This window comes from Leguminivora glycinivorella, chromosome 5 (assembly GCF_023078275.1).
Source record: "Leguminivora glycinivorella isolate SPB_JAAS2020 chromosome 5, LegGlyc_1.1, whole genome shotgun sequence".
NCBI lineage: Eukaryota > Metazoa > Arthropoda > Insecta > Lepidoptera > Tortricidae > Leguminivora > Leguminivora glycinivorella.
In genome coordinates this window covers 3,698,092-3,719,009 of record NC_062975.1, presented here as the reverse complement: position 1 = coordinate 3,719,009, position 20,918 = coordinate 3,698,092, and the positions used below count along the sequence as shown (strand labels likewise).

Sequence of the window (20,918 nt, the reverse complement as noted above, 5' to 3'; positions counted from 1 at the left end):
TACTTTTGTATAATAAATATATAAACAACATTTTCTTATTAAAATTCAAACATTACCTACTATAGCATTATTTTTTAGATATTTCTAATTATTTGATCCTAAACCGCACTTTATTTTATTTCTCACATATTCACAATTTCGAATGGAGGCCGAGGTAGGCCAAAAATGAAATGGCGGAAAGGTATGTTAATTACGAGTGGCGGAAAACAGGGGAGGCCTTGCTCTTCATGTATAAAAAATATCCATCAAACCCGAGCGATAAGTGATAAAACATCTGATGTTTTATCATTTATCGCGCGACCGTGCTTGCCTGAACGATTTTTGCCACAATACACTGAAGTGTAAATTGCACATTGAGGTCAAAATAAGAACAAAAGAATACAACGTTGATGATCCCTGCCCCGCAATATTTCAGGGCGACAATGGGAGGTCGTTTCGTTCGGATCACCTGCGGATATTAGTTGGCGACCCCTGCCTCGGTTGGCGGCCACTGGAGCGGGGTTCGATTACAGGTGTTGAGCCACCACTGTAATTCAATTGTTTGTAAACAATATCAGTTTTCCTCTGTTACAATAAGCATTAAATATTGACCCTATTTGAATTCTGATATGTATATCTAAACTATTAGATTACGGGCCAGTTGCATCAACCACAATTGACAGACACATCATCGTCACGCAGCAGAAGTCTATGGAACTTCCCATACAATGAAAAATTAACGAATGCTTTAACGGTGACAGACGGTTTTGTGCAACTGGCCCTTAGATGCGATATGGGTCGGATACGTCAGTGTAAAAAAAAAATCTGTGAATGAACATTAATTTTTTACATTAACGGATCACTATCATATCGTAGTGACATTTGTATCTTAGAAGCATATTGTTTAAACAGGTCAACTCGGAAGCTATATTCGTGGTCAAAATTATGTTATGAAGCTACCAGCAATAGGCACGGAAGCATTAGAACTCCCGATCCCTTCCGATCATTGAGGCCAAGCGGTCAAGGACAGGCCCAATTTTACCCGTGTGTTACCTATTAATGCCCACAAACGCCCTCCCAATTATGAAGGCCACCAATAAACCAAGACCAAATATCAGAGTGAAGCTACCAGCAATAGGCACGGTAGCATTAGAAGTATTAGAACTCCCGTCCCTATCATTGCCGCCCGGCGGCGTCGGCCCGAGCCAGACTGTCTCCGTTTGTCAATTTTTATGTCACTTATTTCTAAGAATTTTATGACCCGACCAATATTAAAGCCCACAAGTTTACTATATAAGGCCCACACTGTATTAAGGCCCATCCAGTATTAAGGCTCTCAAATATGAGAGTGAAGCTACCAGCAATAGGCACGGAAGCATTAGAACTCCCGTTCCGATCATTGCCGCCCGGCGGTCGGCCGGGCCCGGCTGTATCCGTTTTTCCAAATTTATAGGGTATTTACCAATTAGAACCCATTCAGGTTGCCGAATAAAGCAAGCTTCATAATTCAAGGATTTATGGCATGTTTATACGATGTGACGGGTACTTTGTGATTTTCGTGGTGATTATGTTGTTATTTGTATGACTAGAATGAGTAAAGTTTCAGCTTTCGGTACTATTGGATTATGAGGGGATCTTAGAAAGGCTAGGCCATGATTATTTTTTTGGTACTGGGGAATAGGCTGTGAATGTGAATGTGTGAATAGTCTGTTCATATTTCTTTTTTTCGATGAATACTTTTGCTGATTAAATTGTATCTCGTTTTTTAATGCATGTTAATTATAAGATGTAATGTTTTGAAAAGAAGTGGCCCGCCGAGTTTCTTGCCGGTCCCATAGTGGATACCCCCCTCCAACTGAGGGGGGACTAAAATCTTCTCGAGGCTGAGGCGTAGGGTTAGAGCCGGCGTAGCTTTATTTGACGTTCATAAGCGCATTGTAATATCCCTACTTGGAAAATAAATATATTTCATTTCATTTCATTTAATTTCATTTAGGGTTGAGCCGGGTGAGTCTTGACATTTACGTACTTCATCAGAACAGGACAAGTAAACAATTAAAACGAAAATACTTCACAATGTGAAAAAACCAAAACAAATGAAAATGCAGTCATGATTTACAAATTTATTTTTTAATATTTGTATTATGTTCAGAAAACACAAAATATATAGCTTGTAAAAGAATAAATTGATATTTTTTTATTAATAGAAGCTATTTAATGCGCCTTTTACACGAAATTGAGCGTTCATCCGAAACCGCAGCATCAACTTGAACAGACTCAGCACAAATCATCCCAATAGTCCGCGAGATAAAACATCCGCGCAACTTTGTTAGGTTCCGAGGTCGGCAGCCATACAATACACTAAAAAACTAACTATTTCCTCAAGTTGCAACTTGGCAAAAAGAGTAAGTGTGAAACTATTTTGAGAAATGGAACTATTTTTAGGGTTCCGAATTCCGTACTCAAATAGGAACCCTTATAGTTTCGCCATGTCTGTCTATCCGTCTGTCCGTCCGTCCGTCCGTCCGTCCGTCCGTCCGTCCGTCCGTCCGCGGATAATCTCAATGACCACCAGAAAGCTGAGAATTGGTGCCAATATGTACATCAATCACGCCGACAAAGCTCAAAGTGCAAAAATAAAATGTGGAAAAAAATGTTTTGTTAGGGTACCCCCCCCCCCTCACACACACACATTCACACGTACGCACGCACGCACACACGTACGCACGTAAAGTGGGGAGTGTTTTTTTTTTTATTTCAACCCTAATGTGTGATATATTGTTGGATAGGTATTAAAAAATGAATAGAGGTTTACTAAATACATTGAGCGTGGCCCGACACGCTCTTGGCCGGTTTTTTTATTTATCATAGCAACACTTAATTGTTCTCATAAAAGTGTCAAAATAGTTGCCACTTGCAAAACGGTTTACATAGACGGTGGCGCCTCTATTATTTTCTACTCTTTTTTGCCTGGCGGCTGTAATGATGAAACAAGGTTGGATTTACGTAAGTATTATGGCTAAATACAATGAATTCTTTATTTAATAGCTACTTCGACACGGCAACGTTTTTCATTATAAAAAAGCAAGTAAAGTCTTACTTATATTTTGTAACTGCATAGTTTTAAGTATTGTTGAGTTATTTATTATTTTAGCAGCGGGATCCTAATAAGTTGCAAGTTTCAATATTGGACCAGATGGTTTATTTACGTGCACATCATAAATACATACAGTTGACATGCATCGCTGAATGAATTTTAATTTTTCCATTATGATATTGCATGCTTATTATAAATATATTAGTTCTGCACCATGCTTTAACAACTAAATTAAATAAAAAGAAAATAACGACCACTTTTTAATCCAGTGCAAAATACTGTTTTTTACACTATATTCACAACAATACTGTTGAATACTATTCCTTCTGTATTTTGTACCATCATATTATGTTATTTAGATATTAGTGAATCCTATCAATCGATTCTCACAGTGGTAGCAGAAGCAACCTTAGCTGAAGATGGAAAGCTCGATTTTAGCTTGTCGTTTTTTCTTTCGTGTATGATATCTATTTCAATTTATAACCTTCGAAATGTTTACTATGAGGAGATGAAATGCAATGGTCTCATTTAGATTTTATTTGGGAAAAGACATGCCAACATATTTGTACCCATCAATTTTAAGCATTCTAAATCATAAATTTAAATAGATATCATACACGAAAGAAGAAACGACAAGGCCCACTGGTGACCGTTTTTTCTTTCGTGTATGATATCTATTTAAATTTATAATTTATATATAGTAGTGTGACTGACTACTTGAAAAAAAAAAATATTCAATAAAATATTTTGATTTGTTCCCGGATAGTTGCATTCTAAATCAGTTTAATGAATCAAAATAAAATGATTGTTTGCTTAATCCTTGTTACTTACGTCTTGCCTATGTTATTTCCAGAGATCGACAATAATGATGTTAAAACGTTTGCCAAGATTTATCATTAAATATTAAGTAATTAGGTCAATGCTTGTTTGATTGATAATTATACATGAACTTCAATAATAGTGTAGTTTTAAAATGTAATACTTTTTAACTGTCATTTTTGATTTCGAATACGGTCATTAAGCAGTATTGTCTACATAATCCATTCTAGCATAGTTTTCTAGTCTTATAAGTCTAATTAATATACATAAGCACTTTATTTCCGTTTATGTCGATTTTTTCGATAGAGCCACTTTTTCCAACTTTAACCACGACTGCTATAGCATACCTAGTTAAACACCAACAAAATTCACTCAAAAAGATATAATTTAACGTAAACAGTCAGTATCAACCAGAAATAGGGTTTATTCACAATTATATGAGCAAAGCAATGACTAAGTACGAAGGAAATTACTCAAATAATAGGTGTAAACATGCTTCGGTTTTCTTAATTTATCGTAACCAAAATCACGGTGTATTATTATAAAACGACAGTGGACATGTTTGTTAACAAAACCGCAACACAAAAATATATATAAACTGTAAAAATAATTACTTATGACTTTTTAAACAATCCGTAAAATTGCGTTTGCGCTCGAAATTTGGCCACATTTCACGGGCCAACTCCCGGTGACACTCGCGGGGCTACTGCGCAAATTTCCATACAAAGAGGTATTCTATAGCATACGCGTCACAAAAAGGTGAACTCGATCTGTGACGCCACAGCATATTTTTTAACTGCGATAAAACTATGTAATGTTGCAGTATGCATACTATGATTCTAGTGAATGTACGTATCATATAAAAAAGGAAGAATGTAAATGCACTAATTTCCTTATGTTAGAAGTGGTTAGTCAGTGTTTAGTGTTGTCTAGTTATGTTATTATTTTAGCAGCGGAATCCCAATAAACTGCAAGTAACTATATTTCAACAGCTGATATTTATACGTGCACATTATGAATATTTACAATTGACATTTGCATCAATTAATGAAATTGAATTGTTCCATTCTGTTATTACATGTTTATTAGAAATATAATAATAATTATATTAGTTATGCTCCATGCTTTGACAACTAAATTAAATAAACAGAAAATATAAAACGACTTCTTAATCTAGTTCACAATAGTGTTTTACACTATATTCACAACGATGCTGTTAAATAATATTTCTTCTGTATTTTGTACCATCGTATTATTTTATGTAGATATTAGTGAATCCTATGAATCGATTCTCACAGTAGTATCAGAAGCTACCTTAGCTGAAGATGGAAAGCTCGATTTTAAACAGTTAGTGAATAAATACGGGTTTGACGTCAAGCAATATGACGTCGTGACGGAAGATGGCTACATTCTCACACTGTTTCACGTCCCAGGAACACTGGACCCTGTTCTGCTGTTTCATGGAATTGCGGATTCTTCAGATACTTTCGTGATTAGAGGCAACACTTCCTTAATTATAACATTAGCGAAATTAGGCTACAACCTGTGGATCGGTAATAGTAGAGGAAACTTGTACGGCCGACGTCACGTCAGTTTGAACCCCGACACTGATAAGAAATTTTGGGACTACAGTTTCCACGAAGTCGGCTATTATGACCTCGCTGCTACTATAGATTTTGTGTGTGACAAAACTGAACAAGATAGCATTTCCGTCATCGCACACTCGCAAGGGACAACTGCAGGATTTGTATTAGCATCGACAAGAACAGAATACAATGAGAAGATCAAGGTTTTTATTGCCTTAGCGCCGATCGCTTTTTTCAATCATTTGTCACCAGTGCTCTTCCGGTTGTTCAAGCAGGTCCAGCCATCAGTGTCCTTTTTAAGTCAGTGGGGTATGAAGAAATTCTGCGAAACCATGGCGCAGCTTCGAATCTAGTAACGTTTGTTTGTAGCAAAGGTATAGTGAGCTACGCAGTATGTGCTTTAGGAGCACTTTTTCCTTTTGCTGGGTTTGATGTAGCAAATATCGAGCCCGAATTTCTACGTGTTATTTTCGGGCACTACCCTGCAGCATGTTCAAGGAAGTCATTAGTGCATTACGACCAAGTGGCATTGCGTAAAACCTTCGGCCAGTACGACTACGGTGTAGTAGAAAACTTTGATAAATATGGCACTGCTGCTCCCCCTGATTATAATCTGATTGCTATAACTATGAACGTCGCTTTATTAGCTGGACTTAATGATGGTTTAGGAAATATTAAAGATGTCAGATATCTTCATGATAATCTTCAAAATGTTCGCTATGAGGAGATGAAACCAAAGCAATGGTCTCATGTGGATTTTGTTTGGGGTAAAGACATGCCAACATATTTGTACCCATCTATTTTAAGGGTGCTGAATCAGTTTAATTAATCAAATTGAACTTATACTTGTTTGCCTTATTATCTACGTAATTACCAGAGATCGAACTATTGGGCGTCATTTATTACCAAGAGTTTTGTAACTGTTAAATGCTATAAAATGTTACGGAGATGTTATGATATCAATTGGAACTTAATTAATTATGTAGTTTTAAGATATAACTAATTTTATTTTCATTTTGTTTTTTTTACCAGTTACCTGTTTATTAAATCATAAAACATCTATTGCAACATTATGTTGTAAATAAAAAAAAAATGGTTACAACACCTTTTGGATTTTTGATTTTATTAATTATGACAAAACATTTCTAAATAAGAAATTCATAGGTAGGATGTGAAGTCCCCAATCTGCATTGGGCTAGCGTAGGGACTATAGTCCGAGCCCTATCACATGTGAGACGAGGGGTATGGTTTTCTTTTGGCGATCTGTTTGTCATTAAGTATGTACTTACTTGCATTTTTAAACATTTCGCCAAATCAGCCAGTTATCCATTAAATAACATCAAAAGAATAATTTGATTATTAAATATAAAAATAATTAAAAAATATTGCATACAGTAAAAAGTTACATAAATGTTTATAAAATAAAATTATTATACTCCTTACATTACAATAATGTGTCACAGGGACACAACTCCCATTGTCCCGTGATGGGATAGACTAACAAAATGGTTACGTCGAACCTACTATGGCAGCCGGAATCCGTGCGCGCTCGCTAACTGAAGAAGTTCCAAATAATCGGTGCAAACAACTTTTGGGCGACTAATTAACGCGCAAGTTAATGACTTATGCCGACGGCGATAGCCAGGTTAATGAAAATTCTACTTCAACATTCAGTTAGTAAAATGTACAGGTTGACAGAAAAACGAACAAGTAGTAAAAAGCAGGCATTTGCTAGAGTTTCTGCTTGAGCTTTCTCGAACTCGAGACAACTCCAGAGTTTCGGCATCATGCCAGACGAGAAAAAAATGGCAAGAACTCGAGACTGTCGAGTTCCGAACTTGGAAGTGTGGACAGAAGCCAGGCGCGCCATTTCGCGTAACAACTACCATTTACTGAATATTTAGCTAGTGAACGACGTCAGCATTATATTTAGACTTAGGTATATTGACCGGAATAAATATAGATCGTGATACCCTTTTTGATTTTTATTGAAGTCCCGATATTTCGGCACAGTTGCATGCACCATGATCACGGGAAACATCAACTCAATAAAAATTAAAAAGGTAATCACGGTCTATATCCCGGTCAATATAAGTCCAATGAAACTAACCATTTCAAACTCTTATTAGCATTATATTTATTTTATAGTAGTAGGTTTCTTAGTGCGTTGTTTTTTAGATGATTCAGACTTGATGCCGCTGAGTTCTATGGAACAGACATTTGTTTTACAATTTAAAAAATTTGTTAGTTATTATACCTCAAAAGTTACTAAGCAAAGTGTGGTTAGTACTAACAAAATCAACCTGTACAACGTCATTTTCCGCGATGTTTGTTACGCTACCTATCGTATTCAAAGCCGTCAAAACTCACAGTAGTGGCTCTGAATAATCTGAATTCACAAATGCGAAAAGCGCGTATTTAAAACGGAACTACGTAGTCAACTGGTTCTACAGAACGACCAACAATCTTATCTTACCGAATCAGTGAGCGCGCGAGTTACCGCTTCGGGAGCGTTCGGGACGCGCCCGAACTCCCGATTCCAATTCCAATTCTAAAAACTGCTCGTTAAGGGTAAGTGCTTACTGTCTTATACATTTGACGACCGGTCTGGCGCAGTCGACATATCCACTAAACAATAATTTATTAATAATCCTTGTATTATCATATCAATTTCATTCTCAAAATATTCTATTCGAAGGGTATTTATTAGTGTGATGAGCACAGATATATTTGTTCCTGAGTCATGGATGTTTATCTTTTGATGTGATATAATTTATTCCCTGTATTTATATATTATATATATCGTATGTCTGAGTACCCACAACACAAGCCATCTTGAGCTTACTGTGGGCCTCAGTCAATCTGTGTAAGAATGTCCATAATATTAAAAAAAAAAAAGAAAAAAGGCTAGGTCAAGTACTCGAAACTGAAGAGCATGTATGAGGAACGTTATGAACGCGAAAAAAGGTTTGTAAGGATCGTAGCAAATGGAAATCCGTGATCTCTGCCTACCCATCTGGGAAACAGGCGTGATTGTATGTATGTTAAATGAGCAATTCTTCTATAATAGGTATTATGTGTATGCAATGCATCTATTATATTTTGGGTATCTTGGCAACCCTCTTACAATTTTGATGCAATTGCTATATGGGGATAACGGAAAAGAAAAATCGAGCCAGCCAGGTATATTCTCCAGGAAAATACGCATTTTAATGATTTAAGAAATTGCTATAACTCTTAACTGCTGTTACGTAAATACCTCTTGATAGTTTAAAGTTTAGTTTGACGTTTACCTCAAAATAACTAATGTTTACATAGTACACACACACAGTATAGGAAATTTCGGAGATAAGGACAACGGGTCAAATCTCGACTGGGGGGGCAAATATAACTGGTCCATTTTTTCCATGTTTTACAATGTTTGCATTATTAAATAGTGTCCACCGGTTATATATGGTAGGCGTGTTAACTCGTTTCGAACTTCCTCTTTTACGCACTTGTATCGAAATGTACTATTTAATATAGATAACGTACAGTTATTTAATTAAATTTGATAACTCTGACATCTATTAAAGCTTCACTGAGGTAGACACACGGTAAACATACAACATGGTTCATTCCGTCATCAGTTGGACCTCCCTGCCATCCTGATGGTCTCTGATGACACACTTTTTTTGCCCTCAAAGTCACATTAATGAGTGTGACATTAATGAGTGTTCTAGACAAAGACAAAACATACGAATATACTTTAGTTTTTGTTAAAAATGCTATCGAGTAAATAGATAAATATAGTATTTACAAAATTTCGCTGTAAACCTAGCGAAACGGTGACACGTAACAAGCTGTTTAAATAAAATATCCAACAACAAATAAGGCATTGTAATATTTGAATTTACTGCATTGTAATACCTTAATTTACCTTAACTCATTGTTCATTGTACCTATATACTTATACAAACATGTATACACCGTGTTTCACTTAACACTAAAAACCTGAAAACCGTTTGTCCAGAATCGAGAGTAGAATCGATTGAGCTATATCTTGATGGGAGTAATATTTTTATTTAAATTAGTATTATTAGTTAGGTATTTTTTATATGCCTATTCTATTGTATTCGTAATACAACATTGTGTATATCAGTATGTTTTGTGTATATTTTTCAGTATTTGGGGGTATTAATACTGGCTGGTTACTTGGACGATAATTTTTTCCGCTACTAGTTTAACGTTGTTTTTCAGTTTAATCTTAATGTTTATCATAAGTCATAACAAATTGAACTCGTACCTAATTACTATTGGGTTTAAATTTGCTTACTGCGATTACCTGTCCAATTTGAAGTTTACTGTGACAAAGCTTTAAAGTGTTTTACAGTGACATCTTAGCTGTCTATTGGTAAACCTTATGTCGTTGCAGTAACGTACACAAATAAATAGTTTTATGGTTTATGATGGTAGTTAGCAATTATTTTATTGAGTGTAGAGCTAAAAGTCAAGTAGAGCTGTACAGAAAATTAAAAATTCAATTTAAAAAAAAGTAACGATCAGATTTAAAGATGAATACTCTAATCGTAAACTAGAACTTTCCTTTGCTAATCCACGAATAGATAACGTGCAAGTCAATCTCTCTCCTGAGGATGCCTCGTAGAGAGGCGAAACACGTGTCGAGTTTTGTATTTTTGGTGGTGGGTTGTTATATTTATTTGCGTATTTATTTTTATTTTTGCGGTGGGAGGGTGGGAAAATTAATTGCATGTAAAAATACGCAAGTAATTATAACAGGTTATCACTGATTGACTTGCACGTTATCTATTCGCGGATTAGCAAAGGAAAGTTCTAGTTTACGATTAACATAGATTTCCGCAAAGTAACGCCATCGATTATACGAATACTCTAGATGAGTTTAAAAAAATAAAAATCAATTGGGGTGTCTGAGATTTTGAGTGATACCGGAAACACGTTGTATACCGCAGCATGCAGTTTGTAGTCACAATCCATACTTATATTATAAATGGGACAGTGTGTGTGTCTGTTTGTCAGTCTTTCACGGCAAAACGGAGACAAATTGACGTGATTTTTTAAGTGGAGATAGTTGAAGGGGTGGAGAGACATAGGCTACTTTTTGTCTCCTTCTAACGCGAGCGAAGCCGCGGGCAAAAGCTAGTATATTAAGAGGATACGGTAGCGAAAATGCTAAAATGGAAAGGAGCCTCCTTTTCAACTTGGGAATTTTAGTTAAATATACAAGTGTTGTTAACTAGATTTATCGAAAAAAAATTGTCCATTAAGAACAACTCAGTCAAAAGATATTTCAAAAAATCTTTAAAATCGAGGTTCCGCTCTCGACTCTTTCCTCCTTCTAAACTTAATCAATCGGAACGAAATTTGAGAATCTGAATAACAATGAAATAATCTATGTCGGGAAATAGTGTAGAGCGTTTGTATGGAGAATTGACCCCTACCGTATCGTCTTTATGGAGCCCTGAATATTCTTTTCCGCACAGACTCTATTAGTATCAAAAACGAGGAATAACTTCGCCTTTACACAATTCACCTGCTAATGGCTTATGGAAAACCCGCCTTAGGTAATATTTAACGTTCGCCAGCGCTAGTGTGTGGCCACGCGTGATGCGATACCGGCTAACGTCGAACGTTTTTGAACATCGAACGTTTTTGAACGTGGAACGTTTTTGTTTTTACAGATGTAATGGTGTGGAACGACAGTGTTTTGTTTATTGCCATGATAATCGCCTGCGGACTAACCTGCGTGTGAATGTAATGTGTCTTTAAGTACCTACAAATGTCGTGTCTTTTTGCCTAGTTTCAGAGTTATTACCAATTGAATAAAATAGTACATTTCGTTATAAGTGCGAGAAGTATGTCATTACTTCACGAGTCCCGAGACATTTTGCCACGAGCGGCACGCGAGTGGCAAATCTCGGGACGAGTGAAGAATGACATTCTCGCACGTGTGACGAACGACGTTTTTTAATACAGTTGCGAAAAAACACTACTACTTACAATGAAATAAAACAATCCGAACTATCAATTTTCCCATGGACATTGACGGATTATTTGACAATTCAAAGGCGTATTTTTGAAGCTTTTAAACTTGCGTGCATATTTTCGAGTTTGCTATTCATCTAACATAATTTATTTCATTGGGTGCCATAAAAACATAAACATTTACGATTTGGGACGATTGTTTAATGTACAACTATATTTTAATTTAATCGATCCATTTATGCCCCGACGTATTGCAAATAACGTAAAATAATTATGACAAATCGCGTAACATATTGAGGTTTTTTGAACGTGCATTAAGTTAAAACATGGTAGACGCCTCTACTTTGACAGTAGAAGACGCGTTTCGTTCCAATCATGTTCTGTTTACACGACTCATTATGACCGATTTTTCAAAGTATAAACCATTTTATAAATTATGTTTAGTATGACTAAAAGTAAACAATTACATATGAAATATTAACGTTTTAAATATTAATCACTTAATAGTATGTTTATAGTTTTATTCTGTCTTAGTAAACTAGACTAATATGAAAACAGCTCGGTAAGTAGTCGTAAAATGGAACGTATATACTTTTTACGCACTAGTTCGTAAAATACAACTTCTCGCACGCTAAACAGCCAAAAAACGGGCACTTTTTGAGCAACTGTATTAAAAATATATTTTGTTATTGTTAGGTACTTAGTACAAAATGGTTTTTTACCGACTTTGATGCCATTATGGAGAGTCTCACTATCTTCATTGATAGATGTCAAAAATTATGTTTTCAGAAAAAAAAAACGTCAAAAATCATTTTAAGTGCCAGTTTTATGAATATCATTTACTTTTTATGTAAATGGGTGGATCAACTTTTCTTTGCCAGCAAAATTACGCATACTTCGACTACATGTGGTCAGAAAATTTAATTTGTATTTAGTGTAATTAGTTTATACTTATTATATTAAAAACAGATATAAAAGCTATGCAATACATTATGTTTTTATAGGATTTGCTATTTTATTACTTTATTTCGAGCAGTGACCCAGTGGACATAGCTGTCCCTCACTTTTGTATGAAAAAAGTGTCTCTTCCACTGGGTCACATATAGATTTAATTGTAAATGTTTTTTTTTTAATTATTCCCTTAATGTAAAATAAAAATAAGGATCTTTATTCACGATGGCCAGGTTAAAACTCACAAAAGTAAAGCTAATAATAAGTATGGGCAATTCTTGCAAAAAGCAAGAAAAAGTTAATTCACCCAAATACATTCGAAAATGGTAAATAAAAAAAATATTTTTTTTTTTGCAAAATTTCCTCATGTGTGTAAAAAAATATTTCTTTTGGCCTTAGAAATGCGTGGTTAAGATCTCACGAGAGTCACGAGTCACGAGTATAAATGTGGGATTTTATTATTTGTTAGGTACCATAGTGAATGATGAAATGACGGATGATAGGGAGGTATGGAAGCGGAAGACATGCTGCGCCGACCCCAAATGAATGGGATAAGGGCAGGTGAATGATGATGATGATGAAGTATCATAACATAACATTAGCAAGAGCTACTATGAACAAGAGCTCATAATATTTTTAGAAGACGTTCTAAATCGATGCGGCCGATGTCATTTTATTAAAGGTTACTTTTGATTTTTTGACACACTTTAGGTACCCACATCCTTCAGCTAAAAGTTCCTTACTACGCTACCTACTTCGCCAGTGCCATACCAAGCGCGCGTACTCAGCGGCCGCGGGCGCCGCCTGGCGGATCCGCGGCGTAAACCAGTTAGCGAAGATTGCTTCAGAAGATGACGCCGTAACGCGATTCTGCCGGGTACGCTACTGTTTAGCCAAGCTAGGGTTGACAACCTTCACAAGAAAAAATTGTGTCTCAAACATGACATTTCTCCGAATTCTAGTTGTGATTCCGGTACTTGGTTGTGAGTGAGTGTGACTGATTTTGGTACGGTAAGTACGACAGTGTACGGTGAGTTAGCACTTGTAAATTGATAGCTAGATTTTACAAGAGCACGTGGACTACCGGTCGTTGACGACAAAAAAGTGGCTAAACGCGTTTCGAGATTAATTCTTCATCAGCTTCTCACTACAATATTAGTTTACTACATAATAAGCTATCGATATTATACTTTAAGCAACATTAATGAGCAAAAGAAAAAAAAATATTCACGACACGAGACCGCCTTACATACTACATCCATAACTACCTCGTCGTTACAAGATTAAATCGTCAGTTTCCGTATTCTTAGCCTATTTCAATACACTACTACAAACTTTTCTGCAATTGGTTTGGCAGACAAGGATAACTGAAACCCCAAATGAAAACAATCAAAAACTTTTTAACAAAAAATAAAACCGCCTTCAAAAATAAGCGCGTCACAAAACACGGAGAAACTAAAAAGCAAAAAATATAAACCTTTGAATTCAGATTTCTTATCGGATTGCAATAATCTAAACATCCAAATTATAAACAAATCAACTATTTTTGTAGTCGGTACCAGACCTGTTCGTCGCCTTGCTATATTTCCTGTTTGCCCCACCCAACCATACGCAGGCTGACCCCGACTCCAAAAATAATTGATTTGTTTATAATTTGGATGTTCTAAACATAATCTAATTATTGCAATCCGATAAGAAATCTGAATTCGAAGGTTTATTATTTTTTGCTTTTTAGTTTCTCCGTGTTTTGTGACGCGCTTATTTTTGAAGGCGGTTTAATTTTTTGTTAAAAAGTTTATTTATTTGTTGTATTTTAATGGTTCCTATTGATATTATATGTATCAGTCCGTATATATGTACAGTAGTGAAAGAATTATCCTTTAACTCCTAACCAGAAGAGTTCCCTCGATTTCTCCAAGATTCCATCATCAGACCCCGACTTGGTGCCAATAGGACCATTTCGGGGTTATACCTAATCGATCGAAAAAAAAAATTTGAAAATCGGTCCATGATTCTCAGAGATATCGAGTAACATACATACAAAAAAAAACATTCAGTCGAATTGAGAACCTCCTCCTTTTTTTGAAGTCGGTTAAAAAAAAGAAATAAATACTATTACTATTGTACTTTACGCGCTTATATCAGCTACGCCGTAGTACCTTGCTACGTACCACTCTCAAGTTCTAAGGAGAGGAATGTTCAGTACAGTTTTCAAATTTTTTGGTAGTTATGAAAATTAATCTTATTAAAGTATCGATATTAAAATAAAATTTGTCACATAATTTTCCTACGTAACTACCTACACTAAAACCAGCTTGAGGGATAATTATAGTAGTTGGAATTGATTAAAGCTACTAAGGCCACACTAATAGTCTACAAATTACAGTTACTCGTATTTAGTTCTTTGTTTTTTACTTTATTTCTAAAAACTGGAAAGAGCCAACCCTGTCCACACGTAGCCTAAAGGGTTCTCAAATTGGCCGGTTAAAACAACGGCATTAGCACCGCACGCCGATGCGTTTACACTCATAAATATTAAACGGTTGAGGGGCGAAAAATAACTTTAGTATTTCGTTACGCTTTTGTTTTGTCGAGCCATTAGATACAAGTTCAGTGGCGATAGGCTGAATAAGTCATAGCATCAATAAAGTTAGTTCTATTGCTGTTGGTATCGCTCGAGATTGAATATTTAGATGCCTACACTACTTGATGTTTACAATTATTTTTTGTATAAGTAAGTATATGATTTGTGTTCAGAATGAGCTTTATTATTAAGTATTTCAATGTAAATGTAGATTATTAACCAAATTGACATGTATAAGTACTTAATTTTTTTTATGAGATAGGAGGTAAACGAGCAGACAAGTCTCTTAATGGTAGCTGATCACTGCCGGCCATGAACATCCAAAACACCAGAAGGCTTGGACGTGCGACAGATTTAAATCAAACGTAGCATCTTATAGTCCACATAACATTTTCCTATTTTTAGGTATTAGGAGCTTCTCAATAATTGAATGTTTGTGCAAAAAAATGTAAAATATTTTTTAATTCCTTCTTAAATGGTAAATTACATTGGCAAGGCTCAATGATTCACAAATAAAGAATTTTGTCCGATTAATAACGATTCACGATTTAAAATATAGGTCTCTGAAAATATGCTTTTCGCTGATTATTCTTTCAGTAGACACCAAGGTAATAACTAAAAGGTTTATAAAAACATCGTCCGCAATGTAAACCTGTTATTTACCCATCATAGTCGGCCAACAGTTGTCGGAGTTGAGGGTATTTGCATATTCCAATCTCGAGGCGCCTCGGGCTGCGGACAGGACGGGGTACATTGGCTACCCCCAAACAATAAGTTTATGAAAAAATGGATATTACAAATAAACGAAACCGTTTTTTGAATATACAATATTTTTATTCATATTACGCAAAAGAACACCTATCGTAGGCGCACCTTGCATTAGGGTAATTCCGAATGACAGAAATGCTCTGGTAATTCCGAAAGAGGAATCTTGATATGATGGTAATAATGATATAATGGTAATGATAGTATAATGGTAATTTTTATGCCGCTTTCGTAATTAAATAAAAAAAAATATATTGGGGACAATTTAGCCCCAAACTAAGCAAAGCTTTTACTATGGGTGCTAAGCGACGATATACATACTTAAATAGATAAATACATAGAAAACATTCATTACTCAGGAACAAATATCTGTGCTCATCACACAAATAAATGCCCTTACCGGGATTCGAACCCAGGACCGCGGCTTAGCAGGCAGGGTCACTACCGACTGAGCCAGACCGGTCATCAAGTTATTAGACAACTTTCGGAATTACATCTTTGTATCTATTTCATCATACTAATACAAGCCCTCACCTTTAACCCTGAGGTGCGGTAATCGGCCATTACCGCGACCCGCCCCACGCCCTCGCCACGCTTCATTTGCAGCCAATTAAAGGGTTACCTGGGAAAATACCCGCAGTGGGAGGTCTTGCTGAAACCCTTCAAAATATATAGCCACAGAACTTTATTTATATAGAAGAAACAAGTTCATCTATTTGTATAGGGGCCGAGCGTGTCAAATTTTGTACTGAAGTTGTTTCTTGCCTGTAATTTTAAATATGTCTCAGGCTCTTGATTGTTCATATTTTTTGTGTTGTTGCAATTGAATATCACGTAACGAGGCATTTTTTATGTTTTGATTGACTTCAACTTACAAAAATTGACGCCCGAAAGCTGCAAGCTGCGATTAAAGACGGACAACTCAGTGGATTTCACTGAGTTCATTTGACACGCTAAGTAGATACGTTTGCTTGATCTACTCTAGAGCAAAAAATAAGCAACATGCAACATATGAGCATTTTGAAATATTGAGATATCTGCACAAATACACTGAGTATTGTAAAATTGTATGTACTATCTGTTTCCTTTACTTACTTTAATCATTGTTTTTTTTTTAAATTAAGGCTGAGTGTATATATGAACATTATTGTTATAGATAACACAATAGAATGGTTTAAGTAGCTTAAAATTAAAGTTAGGGTCCTGTAAACTGAAGATTTCACCGTAAAACCAAATTGAAAACCTAATCGACTTACTCCATTTAGTCACTGAACTTATTCACAAAATTTCCTGAGTTCGGTCTGTCCAGAAACATCCAGAAGTAAGAAACGATTTTCATACATAATACTGGCTTTTGTCCACGTTGTCGCGTTCAATTCGAAAATTAAGGGACTAAACTTCCACCCCCCATTTATTGAAGTGGGGGGGGGGTTAGAAAGAGACAAAAAGTAGCCCATGTCACTCTCCATCCCTTCAACTATCTCCACTTTAAAAAAATCACGTCATTTCGTCGCTCTGTTTTGCAGTGAAAGACGGTCAAAGAAACAGACACAAACTTTCCCATTTATAATATATTAGTATGGATCTAAGGTGGATCAAAGGATTAATTGTTTTTACATTTTTTAATAATTACAATTACAATATAATTTCCCACATAAACATTGACAAAAGTTCAGTACCGTTTATTTACATAACGCCAGCTAAGCCGACGGACCCCCGGCATATTTACTCGCTAAACGTCTTTTCCAGCTCACCGGACACTGAATCATATTCGTTGTGTAATGAAATTCGTTTGAATCACCCTTCATATTCGCACGCACTGTGACGGTAGGCGCCGCGTTTTTGCCAAACTTAAATATAATATGCATGCAATGTACAAAGCCTCACATTGTTACCGAAACCTTCAAGTTTAGAACGATACTCTCAAAAAATACCTTGCGCTAAATGCCTCTAAATTAAATGTTGTGGCGATTTTTGCTAAAAGTTATCAAATCATAGATATTAGGAAAAAGAACCCTCGCGTCAGTGCCCAGCGCATTCTACGCGCGACGAGTAGTTGAAAAACGCCTACAGATAGAGAACCCGGTACTTATATCGGATCAGCAACGAAAGTGTGTTAAAATGCTTCTCCCTCTTATTAATAGCATACACTGAGAGAAAATACAACCAGTTTTCATGTTCGTTCAACAAGTTTTTTGGTTAAAATAGCGCCTACGTGCTCTTTGGTTCAAACAACAAGCTACTTGTCATTTGAATCGGCAATATATTTGAATCAACAAGTCGATTTTATAAAAACAACCTGACACATATTGTTTTAAACATACGTTTGGCTGATTCAAACGGATAAACCGCAACAAGTCGAACTTGTTAAATTCACAATGCAAATTTCTCTCAGTGTACTCTTGTCAGTGCAGTCGTGCTCGCCCTTTTAATAGTTTCCCGTCATGTTTCTGTCTGATTTAAGAGTGACGAATCTGAATCTGTTAATATTTTGCCGGCCGCGTTTCCCATCCCAATGCACCCACCATTAGCGGATGACGCAGGAACCAATCAAAGCCAGCCAATTTCATTACCGCCACTCGGAGCAGATTGCACGACATATTTTAATTATTATACTTTAAATGAGATCAAACGACTCGATCGATTTTTATCTAACATAGCTAAGAACCACCATAAGAAAACTCGCTTGCGTAAAAATCCAAAATAAATCTGGTTTTCCATTTGAGAGGTACGAAGTCTCAGTACGTACTTATTAGGAATGAAACTGTTTGCGTCGGGAGTTAACATCCGAGTGTGCGTAGCCGAATGTACAAACGCTCACGATAATATCTCTTTCGTACTTAGCTATCTATCTCTATCGCTCTTGCATATTGGCGCGACAGAGCCAAACTACATTTCTGCGGCGTTACGGTGGCGTTTCGCGTCGCAGAAATGCCATTCGGCTACGGGGCCTGATCTGAGAGCGCTACGCGCTACGAGCGTAGTCGAAAACATGAGGCAATGCAAGCGTAATTTATGAAGCCACTAATTTTATGATGTAACGAAAAGCGCCTAAGAGCAGAGAAACCGATATCGAATCAGCGGCACTGAATCTGTCAAGATTTTTCCGGTCGCGTTTCCCACCACAGTGCGTATCCACCATTAGCGGATGACGCAGGAACCGCATCAATCACGGCCAGCCAATTCATTACCGCCACTCGGCGCAGATTGCTCGACATATTTTAATTATTATACTTTATGCTCATAGGTTGTTGTTACTATTTTGTTGTGACCATTTGAAGCTATGAATGTTTATTTACATCCTGGTTTTGAGGCCAGATATAACATTTATCTTTCGAGTTTAGATAAAAATAAGGTCTGTTTTTTATACCTAATATGTATTTAATTATGACACACTTACACATGATAATGTATATATATATATCGCTTTTTGTTAAATTCGAAAAAATTTTTTTTTTGTTTCCATACATAATAAATGGTTTAATTAGTGTGAGAGGATCTTAATCATAACATTAAAGTCATTGTCAAGTGTTTGACAGCAAGTGTCAAATCAAACAACATTAGGAAGTGGTTAGGGATGCTACATAACGTGTTCAGTAATTAAATTATTATTTTTTTGTTTCCATACGTAATAAATTGATTAATTAGTGTGAGAGGATCTTAATCATAACATTAAAGTCATTGTCAAGTGTTTGACAGCAAGTGTCAAATCAAACAACATTAGGAAGTGGTTAGGGATGCTACATAACGTGTTCAGTAATTAAATTATTTTTTTTTTGTTTCCATACGTAATAAATTGATTAATTAGTGTGAGAGGATCTTAATCATAACATTAAAGTCATTGTCAAGTGTTTGACAGCAAGTGTCAAATCAAACAACATTAGGAAGTGGTTAGGGATGCTACATAACGTGTTCAGTAATTAAATTATTTTTTTTTTTGTTTCCATACGTAATAAATTGATTAATTAGTGTGAGAGGATCTTAATCATAACATTAAAGTCATTGTCAAGTGTTTGACAGCAAGTGTCAAATCAAACAACATTAGGAAGTGGTTAGGGATGCTACATAACGTGTTCAGTAATTAAATTATTTTTTAAATAATTCGATAACCGTAAGAGTTAAGGGGCTGGTTTCTTAGAGTAATTGAGAATTAAGAATCTTCCCTTAAAGTTAACGGAATCCAATAAAAACAGGGTGTACTGATCGATGACTGCCAGTTCAAATAGCAATAAGACTCTGGATCAGAGAATATAATACTCACTACTCTAGATCGTTATACCTAAATTACCGCGATAAGTACTGACGTATTTATTGAAAACCCACTATTTAAGTTATTGTATACTTAACTTTAAGCTAATTCAAGAGTAAAAGATTACATTCTACATCCGAAAATAAATTGCTACTAAATGTGAGGAAGAATGATGTAACACTTTTCAAATACAATATCGCACTGTTTTAATCACTTAAAGACCTCCTTACAGACTTTCCAATATTTATGTATTCCATATTTTATTGTAAAATCCCGAATGTATGTGGGTGACCACAAATATGGGATGTCTTCATATTGCCGACGCATTCTTGTCGGCATATGTGACAGCTCGTTGGGAGACAACTCGCAATTTGGTAAATGGTCACAGCGAGCTACGATTAATGGAGGGTACCGCTAAAAATATGTAGAACCAATCGTACAATGTATAAAAAATATGATGATGCCTCAAAATTGGCCATTATTCGAAACGTTAGATTATAGTGACGTTACGAATAATGTTTTGTTCTACAATTTTCTTGTAAACAATTGTAAAATAAAAAAACCGGCCAAGAGCGTGTCGGGCCACGCTCAGTGTAGGGTTCCGTAGTTTTCCGTATTTTTCTGAAAAACTACTGAACCTATCAAGTTCAAAACAATTTTCCTAGAAAGTCTTTATAAAGTTCTACTTTTGTGATTTTTTTCATTTTTTTTAAACATATGGTTCAAAAGTTAGAGGGGGGGGACGCACTTTTATTTCCTTTAGGAGCGATTATTTCCGAAAATATTAATATTATCAAAAAACGATCTTAGTAAACCCTTATTCATTTTTAAATACCTATCCAACAATATATCACACGTTGGGGTTGGAATGAAAAAAAATATCAG

The 20,918-nt window shown here is 35.7% G+C and overlaps 1 protein-coding gene across 1 annotated transcript; it reads left to right on the top strand.

The window, feature by feature from the left end:
- Positions 1–1,062: 1,062 nt before the first annotated feature.
- LOC125226433 (lipase 1-like) lies at positions 1,063–5,834 on the top strand. The gene is made up of 2 exons (XM_048130416.1): positions 1,063–1,201; positions 5,161–5,834. Exons 1-2 carry the CDS (start codon positions 1,063–1,065, stop codon positions 5,832–5,834), a joined length of 813 nt encoding a protein of 270 aa, XP_047986373.1.
- The last annotated feature ends 15,084 nt before the right edge of the window (positions 5,835–20,918 follow it).